At 42.5% G+C, this 17,993-nt stretch overlaps 1 protein-coding gene across 1 annotated transcript in view; it reads left to right on the top strand.

Moving 5' to 3' along the window:
* Nucleotides 1-17,993, top strand: part of EML6 (echinoderm microtubule associated protein like 6) — a 316,078-nt gene that overhangs the window by 108,886 nt on the left and 189,199 nt on the right. Inside the window, exon 2 of the mRNA XM_025201579.1 lies at nt 12,891-13,050. Coding sequence (XP_025057364.1) covers nt 12,891-13,050 — 160 coding nt within the window. The remainder of the gene's footprint in view (nt 1-12,890; nt 13,051-17,993) is intronic.

Raw genomic sequence — 17,993 nt, 5'->3', positions numbered from 1 at the left:
TTACGGTGGTCAATACTCTGGATACGAGTCAGCAGTGTGTCCTTGTTGCCAAGAAGGCTAACAGCATACTATGCTATGTTAGTAGGAGTGTTTCCTGCAAATTGGGGGAAGTAATTATTCCTCTCTACTCTGCACTGGTGAGGCCACAACTGGAGTACTGTATCTAGTTTTGGGCCCCCCACTGTAGAAAAGATGTGGACAAGTTGGAGAGAATCCAGTGGAGGGCAGCAAAAATGGTGAGGGGGCTGGGATATGTGACTTCTGAAGAGAGGCTGAGGGAACTGGACTTATTTAGTCTGCAGAAGAGGAGACTGAGGGTGGATTTGATAACAGCCTTTAACTACCTGAAGGGTTACAAAGAGGATGGAGCTAAACAGTTCTCAGTGGTGACAGATAACAGAAAAAATATATGGGGTAGAAGAGGGCCTGGGCCATAAAAAGAGGCAGGAATAAAGATGTAGTTGGCAATGGAGGAAGAATATCTCACATTCCCCAAGGCTCTACAGTTAAAATCAGTCTTTTACCCATTTCACTTGTCCCTTAAAACAGAGTTGTCCCAAATGCCCTCTAATAATGATTTGGGATCCAGTCTGTGTTGTTATTAGATTACTGAATCATTATGGCTCTTTGGAGGCTCCGCATTCCAGGGTGCAAAGGACTCGAGCTTCTAGTACCCCGTATGTCTTTGCACAGTCACTAGTGTGCACAGAACTGGCTGTGACCCGCTCCGTTGTTATGATAAAGTAGAAAAGGTTGGTGGCTTTAAAGGAGCGGAGAGAGGTAGTGAGTCATATTAGTCTGAAGTCAGGCAGAAGGCAGGGTAGATCTGCATCTTATAGACTAACTACATCAGAGAGACAGCATAAGCCTGAACTGTGCAACTGACAGTGCAACTTAAATTTGCAGCCCGTATTTGCCACTCCCTCCCACCCATTGCTCTGGCTTCAGAAGCAGCTAGGGTCTCTGCACTCCCTTTCCCTCTGGATTTTCCCTTCTGTGCCCCAAGGGAGAGGGCAGTGCAACATGGCACAACCCATGGTGCTGGGGGAGCTCACAGCCAAGGAGCTAAAGGTGAGGTGGGGAGCCCAGGTGTGCTGTGCAGTGCAGTGAAGGAGGGCACTCTGGTGTGTGGTGCAGCAGGGGATGCACAGTGCAGTGGGGCTGGGGGAGGGAGAGGGGACCACCAGCACATATGGTGCAGCAGCAGGGGGTCACCAGGCACTGGGCCCTTGGCCCTTAGTGCTGTGGTTCTCACTAGTGCAGCCTGCAGCCCCCAGCCATTCAGAAGTTGCACAGCCTTGGTATAAACTCTTATACACTGTCTCTTCACACTGTCTGATGAAGTAAGCTGGCTGCTTATGAAAGCTTATGCTATACTTCTCTGATTTAGTCCATAACGTGCAAATCTATCCTGCCTTCTGTAAAGGAACTGGAAGTTACTGGCTATGTTCTGTCTGATAAAGTGGATACAAGGAGTTCACTGGCTTATAGAAGTCAGTTGTTGGAGTTTGTCTATGTAACCCAACCTTACTGAGCTAGCTAGATGTGATGATAACCATGATTTATTTGTATAGACCAGATCAACTAATGTGTAGTTCTTTAATCATGATTAATTGACAGTGCTGAATGTAATTTGCCCTTGTCACAGCTGACTGGTTTGTTACTGATTGCTGTTGTCAGTCATAGCCAGCATCATGTCAGTTTGTAATTTGGGCTAGGACACAATAACATTTAGTGTATGGACAAGCACAAGTTCTAAGGCTGGTAATTTTTGGGCAATGTGTCTGGTTGTTTTTAGAAGCTCTTTTCTAGAAGTGGTCAGAACTCAAAATTTACTTTCTGCAAGATATTCTGACATTTTAAAATGTCCTTTAATCCAAAATGAGAGTGAAAAAAAATTCCCACAAAATGAAATCTTGGAAATTATTTCATTTTAGAAAAAAAACAACTTTGAGTGCTTCGACTCGTGTTATATAATAATATATGGTATATCATAACCACAGGATTGAGAAACTCAAAGCAAATGCTTAAATATTTTGTCAAAAATATCAATGAAAATGCATGGTGGTAACATAAAAAAAATTATTGATGACTTTTGATGGAAAGTTCTTTTATGGTACTTAAGACACAATCTAAGTAGCTCAGAGTGACTCTGGTAAGACTCTGAGACATTTCTAAGTAAGGAATTTATATATGGTAGGTCTCTATTTTTGTGTCTAATTGAAAGTAGAGATTCAAAAGATCTATGCTACTGATATGACGTCATTCTTACCATTTTAGGAAGTCTTTGACTAAAACGCAGTTCTGGGTGATGAAGATGTATGTTCCCATATGAAGTTATTTATTGTAAATTCAAAGCAAGAGGAAAGTAATTGACCTTCAGCATACTACATACAAGTAGTACTTTTAACATATGAAAACTGTTCCTTTGCTGCTTTTAAATATATGTGTGCACACGCGCACGCACACACACACACACACACACGTTTATATATAATTGTTTGTGTGTGCATGGGTGTATATTTTATATATATAGTTGTATGAAATCTAATATATAATCTTTGAACAGCATCAGTACAGGTATTTAAATATTTTCTGTAAATTGATAAATAGCACTACTTTGGTCTAGAGATATGTAATGTGTAACTAAACATTTATTAACTAAATATTTATTAACATTAACCTTACTAAATTGCAGTATAGTGTTTTTGTTTTAGGCTTCTTTCCTTTTTGATATTTTCTTCCATATTTCCAAAATAATGAATGGTAGAAGAGTGATGCCATGTTATCTGGTAGTGCCTGTGGGTTCTTGGTGTCCCTGGGTGGGTGGGAATCTGTTTGCAAGAGTGTGGGTGGGTGCCCAGGGGATCAGGTCCTGGCGCATGGCTCTCCCTCTCACTCCAGCTGGGTGTGCTCCCTGCTCCAGTGATCACAACTCCACTGGCAAGGCCCTGTCTCCCCATAATCCCAAACTTTCTAGGGGCTTCTACTTGATGACCTCAAGATGTCTGGCTATACCCATCAACCAAATCCCAAACTTTTCTGGGACATCCACCTGTCTGTCCCAGCTCAGATGGTCATGCCTCCCCACCAGCCATGACACCATGACTGCCCTAGGGACATCTACCTGCCAGCAGAGAACTCCCCGTCTTCACTCCCCCACCCCAAGATAATATTGCCCAGGTACCTGCTGGCCTGCAGAGCCCCATTATCCAAATCCTGATTCCACCCCAAATCTGAATTGATTCAGACTGGCCCTGCAAGCAGGGCCTGGAACATGTATCATATGTGGTGCCTGTTTGGGCCATTCTGGGAACTGGTTGCATGCAGTACCCCAGGCACTCCAGGACATGCACTGCACATAACACTTGCTCCTGCTGGTCCAGGACCAGTGCTACAAATGGTGCCTACAGGCACTGTATGCAGTATGGTTCACAGATCGGCTGGAGCAGGCACCACATGTGGCACAGTTCCAGACCAGCTGTTGGGGGTGCCACAGCGCAGATCCCAGACATGTGGTATGGTCTGGCTAGGTGCCATGTGTAGCACAGCACCCATTCTGGCAGCTCTGGGATCTTCACTGCACGTGGTACCCACCCCAGCCACTCTGGGATGCATGTCATATGCAGCACAAATCCCATAATAGCAGGAGCAGGTGCTATGGGCTCTGGATCCGGCATGTGGTGGGGTGGTCTGGGGTCTATGGGGCCATTGGCCTGATGCAACCTATGGACCAGCTCTGCATCACTCATCCAACTCACAGTGCCAGATGAGTTTGACACCCCTCCCCTATGCCTGAGCTTAGAAGTGGTCTAGATTCCAGTCCAAATTTACAAGTTGGGCAGAAAGGATTAAACTGGAACATGAAATCCACTGGCTGCCTTGGAGAAGTTTGGTTTCCAAATTTAAACTTCCTGGCTGAGTTCCATCTCAGTTCCAACCTCAAGTGATGCTTTAAAATGTTTAGGAGCTACTATGCAAAATCAGGAACATTTCTGTTGAGGCCGGAAACAGCTATTTTCAGTCTCTTAAACTGCTTGAATGGCTAGAAGGAAAAGATTCTTTTGGAGTTCGATATTGCCACAACAGAAATTGCGGAGGTAGTAAGAGTTTACCATCTGGCAAAGCCCCCAGACCAGATGGATTCACTAATGACTTTTTACAAAGTATTTACTCAGCCCCTACTGGAACGCATGACTGGCATATTTAATTATTCTAAATTAACAGGGTTCCTAGTCTGGGTACTAAAATCATGAGAAAAAGGCCTGTTCCCAGAAACCTGTGAAAAAAGCCTCTTCCCAGAAACCTGTGATTCATTATAGACCTTTTTCATTAATGAACTGTAATGCTAGAATCTTGGCCAAGACCTTGCCTGTTCATCTTAAGTGAATTATTTGTGCAATTGTTCATGCAGATTAAATCAGTTTTATCAGTGGTATTTCCTGCAAATACATCAAACTGTCTATGGATTGTTAGCCTCATATGCTGTGTTCTTTCTCCTTTTATATGAGAAGAAAGCTTTTGCTGTTATAGATTGGGGGCTAGGCTTGTACAGGGAACACAGGAAATGTCTGCATTATTTTTATGAAAAATATGCATGCCTTGGTTTCTTCACTTGCTTTTGTATTAAGTAAAGTGATTATACAAGGAGGACCCAGGCAACTATAGGCCAGTCAGTCTCACCTCCATCCTTGGCAAAGTCTTTGAAAAAATTATCAAGGCTCACATTTGTGAGAGCCCGGCAGGACAAATTATGCTGAGGGGAAACCAGCACGGGTTCGTGGCAGGCAGATCGTGCCTGACCAATCTAGTTTCTTTTTATGACCAGGTTACGAAACGCCTGGACACAGGAGGAGGGGTGGATGTTGTATACTTAGACTTCAGGAAGGCCTTCGATATGGTATCCCACCCCATACTGGTGAACAAGTTAAGAGGCTGTGACTTGGATGACTACACAGTCCGGTGGGTGGCGAATTGGCTGGAGGGTCGCACCCAGAGAGTCGTGGTGGATGGGTCAGTTTCGACCTGGGAGGGTGTGGGAAGTGGGGTCCCGCAGGGTTCGGTCCTTGGACCGATACTCTTTAATGTCTTCATCAGTGACTTGGACGAGGGAGTGAAATGTACTCTGTCCAAGTTTGCAGATGACACAAAGCTATGGGGAGAAGTGGACACGCCGGAGGGCAGGGAACAGCTGCAAGCAGATCTGGACAGGTTAGACAAGTGGGCAGAAAACAACAGAATGCAGTTCAACAAGGAGAAATGCAAAGTACTGCACCTAGGGAGGAAAAATGTCCAGCACACCTACAGCCTAGGGAATGACCTGCTGGGTGGCACGGAAGCGGAAAGGGATCTTGGAGTCCTAGTGGACTCCAAGATGAACATGAGTCGGCAGTGTGACGAAGCCATCAAAAAAGCCAATGGCACTTTATCGTGCATCAGCAGATGCATGACGAATAGGTCCAAGGAGGTGATACTTCCCCTCTATCGGGCGCTGGTCAGACCGCAGTTGGAGTACTGCGTGCAATTCTGGGCGCCGCACTTCAAGAGGGATGCGGATAACCTGGAGAGGGTCCAGAGAAGGGCCACTCGTATGGTTAAGGGCCTACAGACCAAGCCTTACGAGGAGAGACTAGAGAAACTGGATCTATTCAGCCTCCGCAAGAGAAGGTTGAGAGGCGACCTTGTGGCTGCCTATAAGTTCATCACGGGGGCACAGAAGGGAATTGGTGAGTATTTATTCACCAAGGCGCCCCCGGGGGTTACAAGAAATAATGGCCACAAGCTAGCAGAGAGCAGATTTAGATTGGACATTAGGAAGAACTTCTTCACAGTTAGAGTGGCCAGGGTCTGGAACGGGCTCCCAAGGGAGGTGGTGCTCTCCCCTACCCTGGGAGTCTTCAAGAGGAGGTTAGATGAGTATCTAGCTGGAGTCATCTAGACCCAGCACTCTTTCCTGCTTATGCAGGGGGTCGGACTCGATGATCTATTGAGGTCCCTTCTGACCCTAACATCTATGAATCTATAGGGATCAAGTTCATTGATGGGAAAAGAAACTGGGTAAGATTCATGCAGTCAGTAGGCGTCTTGACTAGTATAAACGAACTGTCAAAGGCTATCAACATATGGATGGTGTTACCTTAGAGAAGCAAGGGAAGACCAACGCCCATAAATGAGCTTTTAATGACTGGAAGCCAAAGGAAGCAGATGTTAACACTTTGTGACAGGAGTCTTAAATAAACATCTACGGTGGCAGGACAGTGTGATAAGAACACACTTCTCAGTGTAGTGGGAGAGATGAAATCCTATATAAGGGTGGAGAGTGAGGGAAATAATGCTACCAATTTGGATGTATAAGTAAATTTGCTTTTCTATCCTAAACTAAGAACCCTATCCAGGGGTCAACAACCTGAAAGACACAGGTTGGAACTGGCCCACAGAGCCATTGGATCTGGCCCATGGAGCTGGGAGACTTTGGCAAAATTTGGTGGTGTGAGTGCTTCACCGGTGCCATGCCACAGCTAGGCAGCAGGGCGACATAGTGGTGGACAGGCCCTAGTGGCGGCCTGCTGCTGAAAAAGATTGCCAACTACTTCTGTATGCTGCATTTGTTAACTAGCTTGCTGACTGTGTTGCTGAAAACCCAAGCTGAGTGAATGGCTCCCAGAAGGATAAGTCCCCCAACAGGAAGCTGTGCTCAGGGAGGAGCCACAGTAATATACAAAGCATAAAATAAGATGCTCAGTTTCAATTTAACAGAGCTGTGGAGCTCTAGATTTGCAAGAAAGTGGATATGTGTACATCTAAAGGGGTATATTTCCAGAAGTGCTGTATAGCGTACCCTGTGAAATTGTGATAGTTTGAAATGTTAGAAGTTTGATGTAGTTGCATTGTTGCATTTATATAATAATTTTTACCTATGGACCACCTAGAGACATTGAGCTTAAGACCTGCAGAGAGATGCTGATTACCTGGTGATAAAAGTCTTTCTTATTTCTAGATGTTGTTGTGTCTACTGAAAGAGAATGATACCCTTTTTTCATTATGCTGTTCTGTGTTGTAAATCGCTGTAGTTGGTGCAGATAATCTATTCTATTCAAACTCTTATACCAGGCTTGGTACCATGGTATCTAAATGATTTCCTGTGGTGCATTCATTAATGTGGTTAGTACCTCTCAACTCTGGCTATTTAATTTATAGTTGTTATTTTTATATATGTACAGTAAGGTGTTTTCTCGGTTTTAATGAAGGGAAGGTTGAGCTGCACCAACACCTGCAAGGGAGATGTGTGAGGTTTGTAGATGCTGTGGAAGGGACTTAGTGAGTGCCATACTGGGCATGTCTGTGCGAGATGCTTACTCCACATTGGCCTAATAATACCGTGCCATAGTGTGTCATGGCAAAAACCATGCTAATAGCATACTGCTCAGTGTTATTGGGCTAATGTGCAGTAAGCGTCACTAAATAACCATGTGCCGGTGCTACTGCACGGTAATATAGGTACTGCCCATTTAGTTAGTACTTTGTTAAAGAAATACTAAACTAAATGTTCAGTACCTAAGGCACATTAATGACCATGTAGACATGCCCAATAAGTGGGAAGGCAAGTACACATGGGACAGTCCATTTGTTCAGTTGAGGTGCATCCTACATGGTATGGTATGAGGGACTTTCCCTCTTTTTATACTATTTTCAGCTGTTTTTACTGAAACAAAAAGTATTTTATTTTGAAAGTCTTATTGAAATATGTGCAATTTTTCACGTTCGTAAACTAGCATTATACATGTCTGTGATTTTAAATCAGTGCTGAGCTGCCCTTAGCCTTCTGTTGAATGCCAATTTATTTATAGAAAATGCTGTCTTTATTCCATATGTAATATGCTTTTTCCTGCATATTTCTAAATTGTTTCTTCAGTAACATTGCAAGGCAAACTTTATACTAGTTAACTCAGTTATGTTTTTATTAGTATTTCCATGCTAGGTTTCCAAAGGTTCTGGTTTCTAAAATGGAGTGCTTTAAGTTATGGGGAAGATATCGTGACAGTGGTTAGGGATTAGTATAAAGAGAAGTTTCTGGAAGTGTGCTACTGCTGATAGAACGCATTGCTGTTTTGCAAAAACTGGAATTAAGTTAGCTAGAAGGTGAGGGTTTTTTTGGTTTCATTTCTGTAATGATAAAAAGCTGTTAATGTGTGATAAGGCATATTTATGTCCATAAGCCATACTTAACCTTTTTTTAAAAGCACTGCTGAGTAGTTCTGTAAAATATTTGAAGCCTGACAAAAATGCTTCCAACACATTGAAATGGAAGTGAAGATTAGTGTTTAAACATGGAGAGGAAAGAATATGGTAGGCAAATCAGAGGATGCTTATCCTGGTCTGTTTTGTAGTGCTGCGGGAGGGGGAAAGCTGTTTTAGGAATTCTTTGGATTACTGGAAACAAAGCTTGAAATGTGAAACGTGAACATTTTTACTTGACTGCGGTGTGGTAAAGATGGAGGGACTGAGAATATCCTTTTAGGAAATAGATAAGTAGTCAAGAAATCTTTGAATCTACGGGGGGTAGCACAGCAAGCAGGCTGAGCATTAGAGAGTACGAGAAAGCAGCAGATGGGGCAGTGAAAAGTGGGCATTTGGAAGCCTGAAAAATTTGCCACTGTTGGGGCAGGGGGCAGGATTACCTTTTGGGAACCCTTGCAAAGGTACAGTATTGTATTTTATACCAGACAACCCAATTGATACCTGCTGATCATTCTCATGGCTGCTAGTGCAATAGGTGTCCTGACTCATTCAGCGCCCCATATACTTTCTGTGTAGAATTAAGTCCTTTTTAGGAATTATGTTATGTGTTTAAAGCATTTATAAATCAGAACATGACTTTCTCACAGGGTAACCTGTCCAGGTGTCTGTGGCCATAGACTGGAAGGCAAGTGACTATGGGGTTTTTCTATTGCAGTTGTTTTCAACCTGTGGTCCATGGACCCCTGGGCAGCTGCAGACCAAGTCCAAGGGGTCCGCAAAAGATGACTATGAACAATCAGAAATAATTCTGATTACTTACAATTCAAAAGGATTTGTGCCTCCATTCAAAATGTTTTAGGGGTCTGCAAATAAAAAAAGGTTGAAAATCACTGTTCTGTTGCATTCCACTATTGCTAGGTAGGGAAAACTTCCCATTCAAAGAGAATAGTCTAGGAATTTAAGATAACATAAGAGCAGGGGTGGGCAAAATGCAGCCCAGGAACCAGATGCAGCCCGCCAGGCCATTCTATCCAGCCTGTGGAGCCCCTAAAAAATTTAGAAAATTAAGACTAATTTGCCCTGGGCTGCCTGTCATGCGCCCCTCGATGGCTTGCCAAAACTCAGTAAGTGGCCCTCTGCCCAAAATAATTGCCCGGTCCTGCATAAAAGCTTCATAGAACAAGTAAAAATGAGAGGTTCGTGTGAGCTGGATTTAGTGCTAACATACATCCTTTTTGGTATATTTTAGCAGAGCAACAAAATGATGGCAGGTAAAGAAATTGTTCTACATGATATACACATATCACATGCTTCAGTACTCCTTTATTCTTCAAAAGTATTCTTTTTAACGGACATCACAAATAATTTGGATAACATTTCCAAACAATTTGCCCAGTTACAAAGCAGCTGAAAAGAATTCGTTCTAATTAACATCCCATGTGTCCCTAGGTAGCCAATTAACCACAGAATCCTCTTTCTTGCCACAGAATGATAGAGCAGAACCTGAGACCATATTGGTGTTTCCTAAAGCAGCATTTATCAACCCGTGGGTCATCGCCCAAAAGTAGGTCGCAAGAGTATATGAAAGGATTGTGAACAAACTTTAAAAATGGATTTCTTTTTAAAAAACTTTAAAAATTTTTCTTTTTAAAGAAAAACGTGGGAAACTGTGGCTTTTTCCTTGCAGGCTGGCAGAGCTCCAACCTGCAAGGGGCTGCTTGGGCCCATCCCTGCCCCACACACCCACCCCCTGTCACACACACTGAGGGGCTGGGGTAGGGGACAGTGGGTAGAGAGTGAGGGGCACTGGGTCAGGACTGTCCATTGATGTTTACAAATGGGTCCTAGTACAAAAAAAGGTGAGACCCACTGCCCTAAAGCAGCAATCTGAAGCTTACTATAATGCTGCAAGCAGGTTGCCTCCTGAACCAGATGCAGTTTAGCTGTATCCACATGGCACTGTGAACAAACTAATGACCATTGCAGAAAGCTAATAGGGATTGTCATGCACCAGTGCTAATTAGCTGACTGAAATACCAAATAGGCATGGCTACACTGCTTCTAGTTGAGGAGGCAGCTCTCCTGGATTAGCAGAGCAGGCTTGGGGGAACACTGCTCGAGTGCTGGTTGATATACTCTGCTTTCTGCATGTCCATCCACAGAAACTGATGAAGTGAGTTGCAGTCCATGAAAGCTTGTGCTCTTTCTCTAGATGTATCTTATTTAATTAGTCTATAAAGGTCCATATCTACCCTGTTTTATGACTGCTTCAGACGGTCACAGCTAACAGCTCTGTTACCACTTAGACACAGTGGGCACGTCTACATGTGTACATTTACTGTGCAGTAACTAAAATTACTGCACAGTATGGGCAGTAATGCCCATACTGCTCAGTAAATATGGTGATTTACACTGACTTGAGCATAAATTTGATAGCTGCATCATGCAGGTATCAAATTTATACTCAATTAGTCACTGCACTGTAACACAAGTGTAGACACCTTACTGCTCAGTAACGCTTTGTGTATGGCCTGACTTGGGACTAACTGTAGTCCCAAGTCAGTCCACGCACAGTGTTAATACGCTTTAACACCTGCACATGTAGATGCCGGCCTATTCCCACTTACTGTGCAGTAACTTACTGCACAATAAATTTAGGCCATTGTAAATGCGCATGTAGACACACCCAGTCTAAGTTTTTCTTTTCCAGGTTAAAATACCATATATACCTGAATCCAAGATGACTTTGAATTTAAGATGAGCGCCCCTCCTCCCCCATTATATTCTATACATGGTAAATTATCCAACATCTGGTTCCCTCTTGTTTAATGTAAGTATGTATTGCCATGACACAAACTGCGAATTTAAGACTGTTGTTAATTGCACTAAATAATGAATAATGTAAAGAAAAATGGGGGCCACGATACTGACTGTTGTATTCTCCTCTTTAAATTGAAAGTGTTGGGTTTTTTTTTAATTAATTTAGAGTTGCCTCTGAATTTCCAGAGAATACCAGGGACTTCTGCTGTAGCATGTAGGTAGATGTATGCTGCATGGTATTCCATTTAACAGGTTTGTTTTGGAGAGAGTTATGGGATCAGCATACAGAGCCAATTGCTCTGTTACTAAAGTCGTCCAGCATAGTGCTTATAAGACATTGATATATATAGTCATGTTTTGAGATGTAATTATTTATATCCAAAAAGGAAGTAACACACCTGCTGTTGTACTATTTGTTGTGGAAAGCAAGAGTGTTTTTATTATCTATCAGGAAACATAAGGTAAAATGTCTAGATATAGTAAATTTCAGCTCTCCTGAGGCTAACTAAATACCTAAAAATAGATCTGTAAGCACACGCAGTTCTTAACATCAGACACAGAAGCAGCAGCATAACTCTCCATCCCTCTGAGGCTCAGTCCTTAAAAATTAATGATTAGGGCCCTCCTGATCATAGTTTAATTAATCGTGAAAATATATACTTTACTCAGCTGCTGGCCTATTTTTTTTTTTTCAAACTATTTAGGTTGATGTGCCAAAGATGAATAATTTTTAGACATTAGTATTTATATTTTCTGAATACATGTTAACCAACTACTTCCCTGTCGTTGCAGTAGCAAGACATTGGGAGAGCCCTCATCATTCCTACCTTTATCTGTGGCATGTTTTAAGGTGTTCTTGGTGTTTTGGGTATTGTTCTTTGGAGTGAAATGTGCGAGCTTGAAGCTGTGATTCTTTGAGTTAGTGTTTGCCTGTGAATGGGGGGACTGGTCTTGATGGCCCAGGAGCCCCCTTTCAGTTCTGTGTTTCTACGTAATAGCGTAACCAGTCAGGGTGAGCAGGGCACCAGCCCTGGGTGCTGACTGAGAGGGAGTGCCAGTGTGGTCCCCTGCTCCCTCAGGGGTCTTTACAAGGGTAGGTACAGCTCTGTGCTGTCTGGTCATTAAGAGCTAGGCAGGCATAGCTCCATGTCCAATAGTGTATCTGTACTCTCAGACCCAATAGCATATCAATAGTGAAATGTCCCTCCCCAAAGAGGCTTTACTATGAGGGGCACAGCCCTGCCCTCAGGTTGTGGGGAGGGGATGAGTAGGGCATTAGGAGCGCCATCCCCCTGGAAGCCCATGCTACTGCCTGTTCCTCAGCTGCACCTGCTGCCCGAGGAAAGCCCTGTTAGGTAAGACTCCATCCCCCAGCTCTCCAGTGGTCAGTATAATTCCCTGCCCATGCCCCAGGAGCCGAAAGAGCTTGCTACGCCTCTGTTCTTAGCCACAGTCATGGAAAGATGAAAGAGATCCATGGGAGACTGGCCAGTCACATAAACAAAATGTCTAAACGACTATTATGTTTATTTTTTCCCGACAATACTCTCATTAACATTTTAATATAGGCAAAATTGGACCCTATTGATCATCTTTACCTGTCCTAGTTGAACATGCTCTTTAAAGGTAAAAGTAATTAACACTGGGAACAATTTGAAAGCTTTTACTCTAGAGAGTCTTGCTATGGTCATTCCAATTTGTTAAAGGAATTGCATTTCCTTAAAACAGAGAGAGATGTAATTCAATCGATATTTATTGTCCTCTTCCACTACTTCATAATATTTTTCAGACTTGGAAACCAAAGTGTGGTTTTAAATTATATTTTCTTCCAGCCTTGCAATACATCCAGATAAAACTCTGGTAGCTACAGGACAGGTTGGGAAGGACCCATACATTTGCATCTGGGATTCCTACAGCATACAGACTGTTTCTGTTCTGAAGGATGCACATACACATGGAGTCGCCTGCTTGGCTTTTGATTCAGATGGCCAGGTTAGTATTTGTTCATTTACTATATTTCTTATGTTTAAATGTCATTCTCTGAAAGTACAGACAGGTTAAACATTGAAGTATTTTCTATAGATGTAATTAGCATATATAATTATAGCTTTTCATTGGGAGTTATGCTGCAGGTTAAAATATTAATGTAAGTATCATATATAAAATACTAGAAATATGTATTTTTTCAATGTAGCATCCAAACTAGGTAGCTGGGTTGGGCAGCTGACAGATGCCAAAAGCAAAAATAGCCCTTCATGGAAATATAGTTTTGTCCCTTGAACAGCTTTAACCTCTGTTTTGGCCAGTGCCCATTTGCATCTGCTGTTCAGGAATCTTATCCAGCAAGGGTTCCCAAACTGTGGTATGCAAGACATCTCAGGGGGGAGTGTACGTGGGAGAAATTGTGCAATGGCAGATTTAATCTTCATTATAATAATAACTGGCATTTAAGGGGATAAAATATAAAACGTATGCTATGTGGACTATGTGGCAACTGGCAAATCTGAAAGGGTGTATGCAATAAGGAAAAGTTTGGGAACCTCCGTTCTACAGAATGCTGCTGTGAGCTGTCCTACCCCTCCCTGGGTAGCGGAACTCCCTTACTCGCTGCTAAGGGATTTGCAGCACCTGTGAAGCCCAGGATGTTTAATTTAGTGAAGAGTTAAAAGTATACAAATTTGGAACTTAGAGTAGGAATCCTGCCAAAAAAAAATCAACCACTCACAAAAATCTTTAACGGTCCCAATGTTCAGACTAATAGCTGCTATAAAATTAATGGGGGAACAACTTGAATTGGGAATTAGTAGCTGATTCAGTCTTGCAAGCTGTTGTACATAGAAGTCAATGAGCCCCAAAGAAGTGATGAGATCAGAGAACAGCTGCAGATTCAAACTCATATTTTTGTATATTAAAAGTATTCCAGATTATTTCAAATATTTGAATTTTAAGTAAATCCCTTACACAGGGATTTCTCTGATGATGCCTGCAAGCGCAGAGGGGGAAACTTGGGTCCCCTCATTCCACATTTTCAGTTGCATGGGGGAAAATCCTTTGCAAAGGTGTGCCTGCAATTGTGGAGGGGAGGACCTGAGTTATTCCTGCTTGCAGACATGCTCCACTTTGGGACACAGCAGCCAGGGAGGTCTGTAGACTTCCCTGGAGCACAATCAGCTGTGTCATGACAGATCGTGGCACAGCTGATTGTGCTCCACACAAGATGACTGTCTTCAGGGTTTGGTAAAACCACAAACCTCAAAAATACCATATAGATAGATATCTCCATGTTTTTCTCAGAAAAGTGGGGAACATGAAAGAGGAAAGCAAGAGTGGGAATTGATAGAAGTTCCCTGCAAAAGGTTTATATTCCTTTTTTTTTCTTCTGGCCCCTACATACAAATCTTCGTGCAGTTTTTTTTCTAGGAAAGGGAGAATGTTCAAGGACAAGAACAAAAATTGGCCTTTCCTTAAGATAAAGATAATACTTAGCTTTTTTACTGAAATTTGTTTTTTTTTCTTCCTTTTGTTTTTATTTCTTTTCCTAGGTCCACAATTTTCTTCTTGTAGACCTACTGATGAAACACAGATGCTATAAGTTAAATACAAATTCTTAGTGTGTGTGTGTGTGTGTATACTTGAGATATAGATATAGATATATCTATCTATATATCTATATCTATATATATACACATCTCAAGTACCTGCCTCCTAGAATAATGACAAATCCTTCCACAAGAGGAGAATAATCCAACTGGTCTTTGATTTGATAGATTAACCTTTCTAGATATAATAACCTTTTTCATACCTGGGGGTCTTAAAAAGTGTCTGACCAGCCTTTAGTATAGTGTCAATTAACAAGGCTCTAAAATTGTCTGTTTTTCTTTCATTCAAATAAATATGTCGGGCACATACACATATGCATTGTAACATCAATTGGTAAATTCAAAAATTCATTTTTTCTGTAACTCCTACATATTTATTTGAAGAGTCTCAACATTTTCATTAGTTTAAGTTGTGCATTGTCTAAAAATATTATTTAAGAGTTTAAAGATGATATGATGGGTCTTATCTTTAATTTTAAATATCCTTACTCTTGTCAGTCTGTGCCACAATTGTATGCAAGTAGCTAGAGTGTTCCTACTCTATTGCTAAGAAAATGCCATATTTACCCAAATCTAAGATTACTTTGAATTAGATGACCCCCCACAATAATTAGATTTTATACATGGAAAATTGTTTGTTATAGCTTCTTATGTATAGAATCAAATTATTGGAGGGCTGTTTTAAATTCATCGCCTACACCTGCCACAGCAGGGAAAGCAGTGGTGGGGGGAAAAGGCAGAAAGGCAACTTCCCTCTCCCCTACCACCCAGTGCCCTCTCTTTCCCCTCCCCCCTCCACAGCTGTTTATCTTATTCAGCAACTTCATCTCCAGGTCTGGCGGGGAAAGAGAGCACGTGGGGTGGGAGCCAGAGCTGCAGCAGCTACCCTGCCACTGTGCAGTCTTCTCATGCTCCCTGCAGCCTGTACCACATGATCTCCCTGCTTTTCCTCCCACCACACCATGTGGATACCCCCAAATTGGGGCCAGAGTCGAGGCTAGAGTCAGAGTTGGAACTGGAGCCTCGGCAGCTGCCTGCCCCAACTGTACTCAACAAAGTTTCTGTTTCCCCATGTTGAATAGGTAAAAAAAACCTCATTTGGAATCAAGTAAATACAGCATATGGTCCAAACTCCTTTCAGGGATTGACTTTACTGTAGTTTCAGTTACCAGCACTAACATAATCCTCAGCCAGTACTAACCAGCAAGAACATAACCTTCAGCCACAATCCTCATCCCCAGTTTCCCTGCTCTTACGTTCTTAAACTTTCCTGCAGAACCTCTTTATCCCAGAGGTTATTTTTACTTTAGTAGGGGTTGAAGGCATCCATCTGTTACAAAGTCTATCATCATCCAATATTCTTATTGTCTCCATATGCAGACACTCATACAAGAAAAATGATGGTATACTCAGATTCAGTTATATGTAGGTTCATTGCTCTGCACAAACCAGGAAGAATATAGATGTATTTGGCAGCCAGCGGAGGAATGTTTACCAGAATGCATTCCATGGTTTGTTGCAGGCTATTGCTGTGGGCACATACTATTCCCTAGGTAGAATTCAACACGGTATTTTGATATTAAGAGATGACAAATGTGTCGCATCCCAAGCAGCCAAAGGTAATAGAGATGCGTTTATGTGCTGCTGAATAAAGGAACTATGACTATAGAGGAGCTTAGGTGTAGGAATTTATTTTTCATTTTCTGGGATACGTAGCTGGCCAGAACACAGAACAGCAGGGTTTCAGACACATGCAGAGTCTTCCAAAAAGCAGGTGAGAAATAGAGCATTACTTTATATTAGTGTAGGTGCATCTATACAAGATGTTTACTGCTCAGTAAACTAATTAGCCATGCAGTAAATATATCGGCATCTACGCATGTGCCCCTATTGGGTTAGATTTACTATGCAGCTTGATAGTGCTAGTAAATACTACCTTATAAATACAAGTACTATCCTGCTGCAGAGTAAAAAACTCCACAGCAGCACATTGTGACTGTAGATGCTGTCCCAGCTGCCTAGGGCACAAGGATGCTTTAGTGTGGGGTCTGCCTGCCAGCTAGCCCAGCAGTAAAGCACCTTTATGCCCCAGCTAGTCCATCCACAGCATCCTGAACCCAGAGGAGCAACCATAGGCTGGCAGGCTTGACCCCCTGGACCTCTTTCCAGGCTGGGCTGCTTCGCCTAGGCTCAACATGCTGCACTCCTGGGCACATGTTCAAATGGCAATAAACTCTGGAGTTTATTGCTCTAGAGTTTATTGTTCCCAGGCACACATTCAAACGGCACACCTGGGAGCAATAAACTCCGGAGCAATAAACTCCAACGTTTATTGCTTCACATTAATTGCATATGTAGATACACCCTGTGAAACTGTATTAACTTTTTGCTATTCTCTTATACAATACGTATCACGCCAGAGTTTATTTCTCCCAGGTGCTACGTTTACCCATGCTCCCAGGACCGCAGCAGATTGAACTGGGTAGGAACAGCCCTGGCTGGCAGGGTGTCCAGGGGGTCAGCCTGCCAACTCAGGGTTGCTACAACCCAGCTCAGTGTGCTTTGGAGGGGCTGGCTGGGGCATGAGGGTGCTCCAGTGTGGAGTTAGCCGGCAGACAGCTGCCAACTGAAGCACCCTTCTGCCCCAGCCATCTAGGTTAGCATCTACACATGTGCTGCTGGAGAGTAAAAAACTCCGCAGCAAGATAGTACTTGTATATACAAATACTCCCTACTGTGGAGTTTATTAGTTTACTCCAGCCTAATAGTCCTGCACATGTAGACTCTGAAGCTTTTACTGCAGAGCTAATTAGTCTACTCCACGGTAAACATCTCATGTAGACACACCCACATGGCCTTATCTTCCTGCAGGTTCCCAATATTTGAGGACTGAATTCTGTCCATTCTGAAGGGGAGAAAATTACATCCATTGACAGAGCTATCCATGACTTGGGTGAGGTGACTTTCAAGTGAACCTTCAAGAAACCTTTTACTCTAGAGTCCTTAGTACAGGATGAAGTGCAAGGGAAAGGAGAATTATGAATACATTTAAAACTCTTGCAAATGATTTAGATCAAAGATTAGTTTTCTAAATGTCAGTGTGTTTGTTATTTTAAAGTTTAATATCTCTGGACCGTACATATTTTTTAATGAGTGAGCTCACTAAAAATTGGAAATCTCCACTTTTGCAAAGGAGGTGAAATTTCTGGGTTGGAGTTTCTGCTGGAATAAATTAGTGTAGTTCCACTGATAGCAACAAAGTTAGGCTGATTTATGAATCTGTCTCCCATTTCTAATACCAATGAGGTTACAATATATTTCTGGAGGGAATTTGGT

The sequence above is a fragment of the Alligator sinensis genome, unplaced genomic scaffold (genome assembly GCF_000455745.1).
Source record: "Alligator sinensis unplaced genomic scaffold, ASM45574v1 scaffold432_1, whole genome shotgun sequence".
Lineage (NCBI taxonomy): Eukaryota > Metazoa > Chordata > Crocodylia > Alligatoridae > Alligator > Alligator sinensis.
This window is presented reverse-complemented; position numbering and strand designations above follow the sequence as displayed.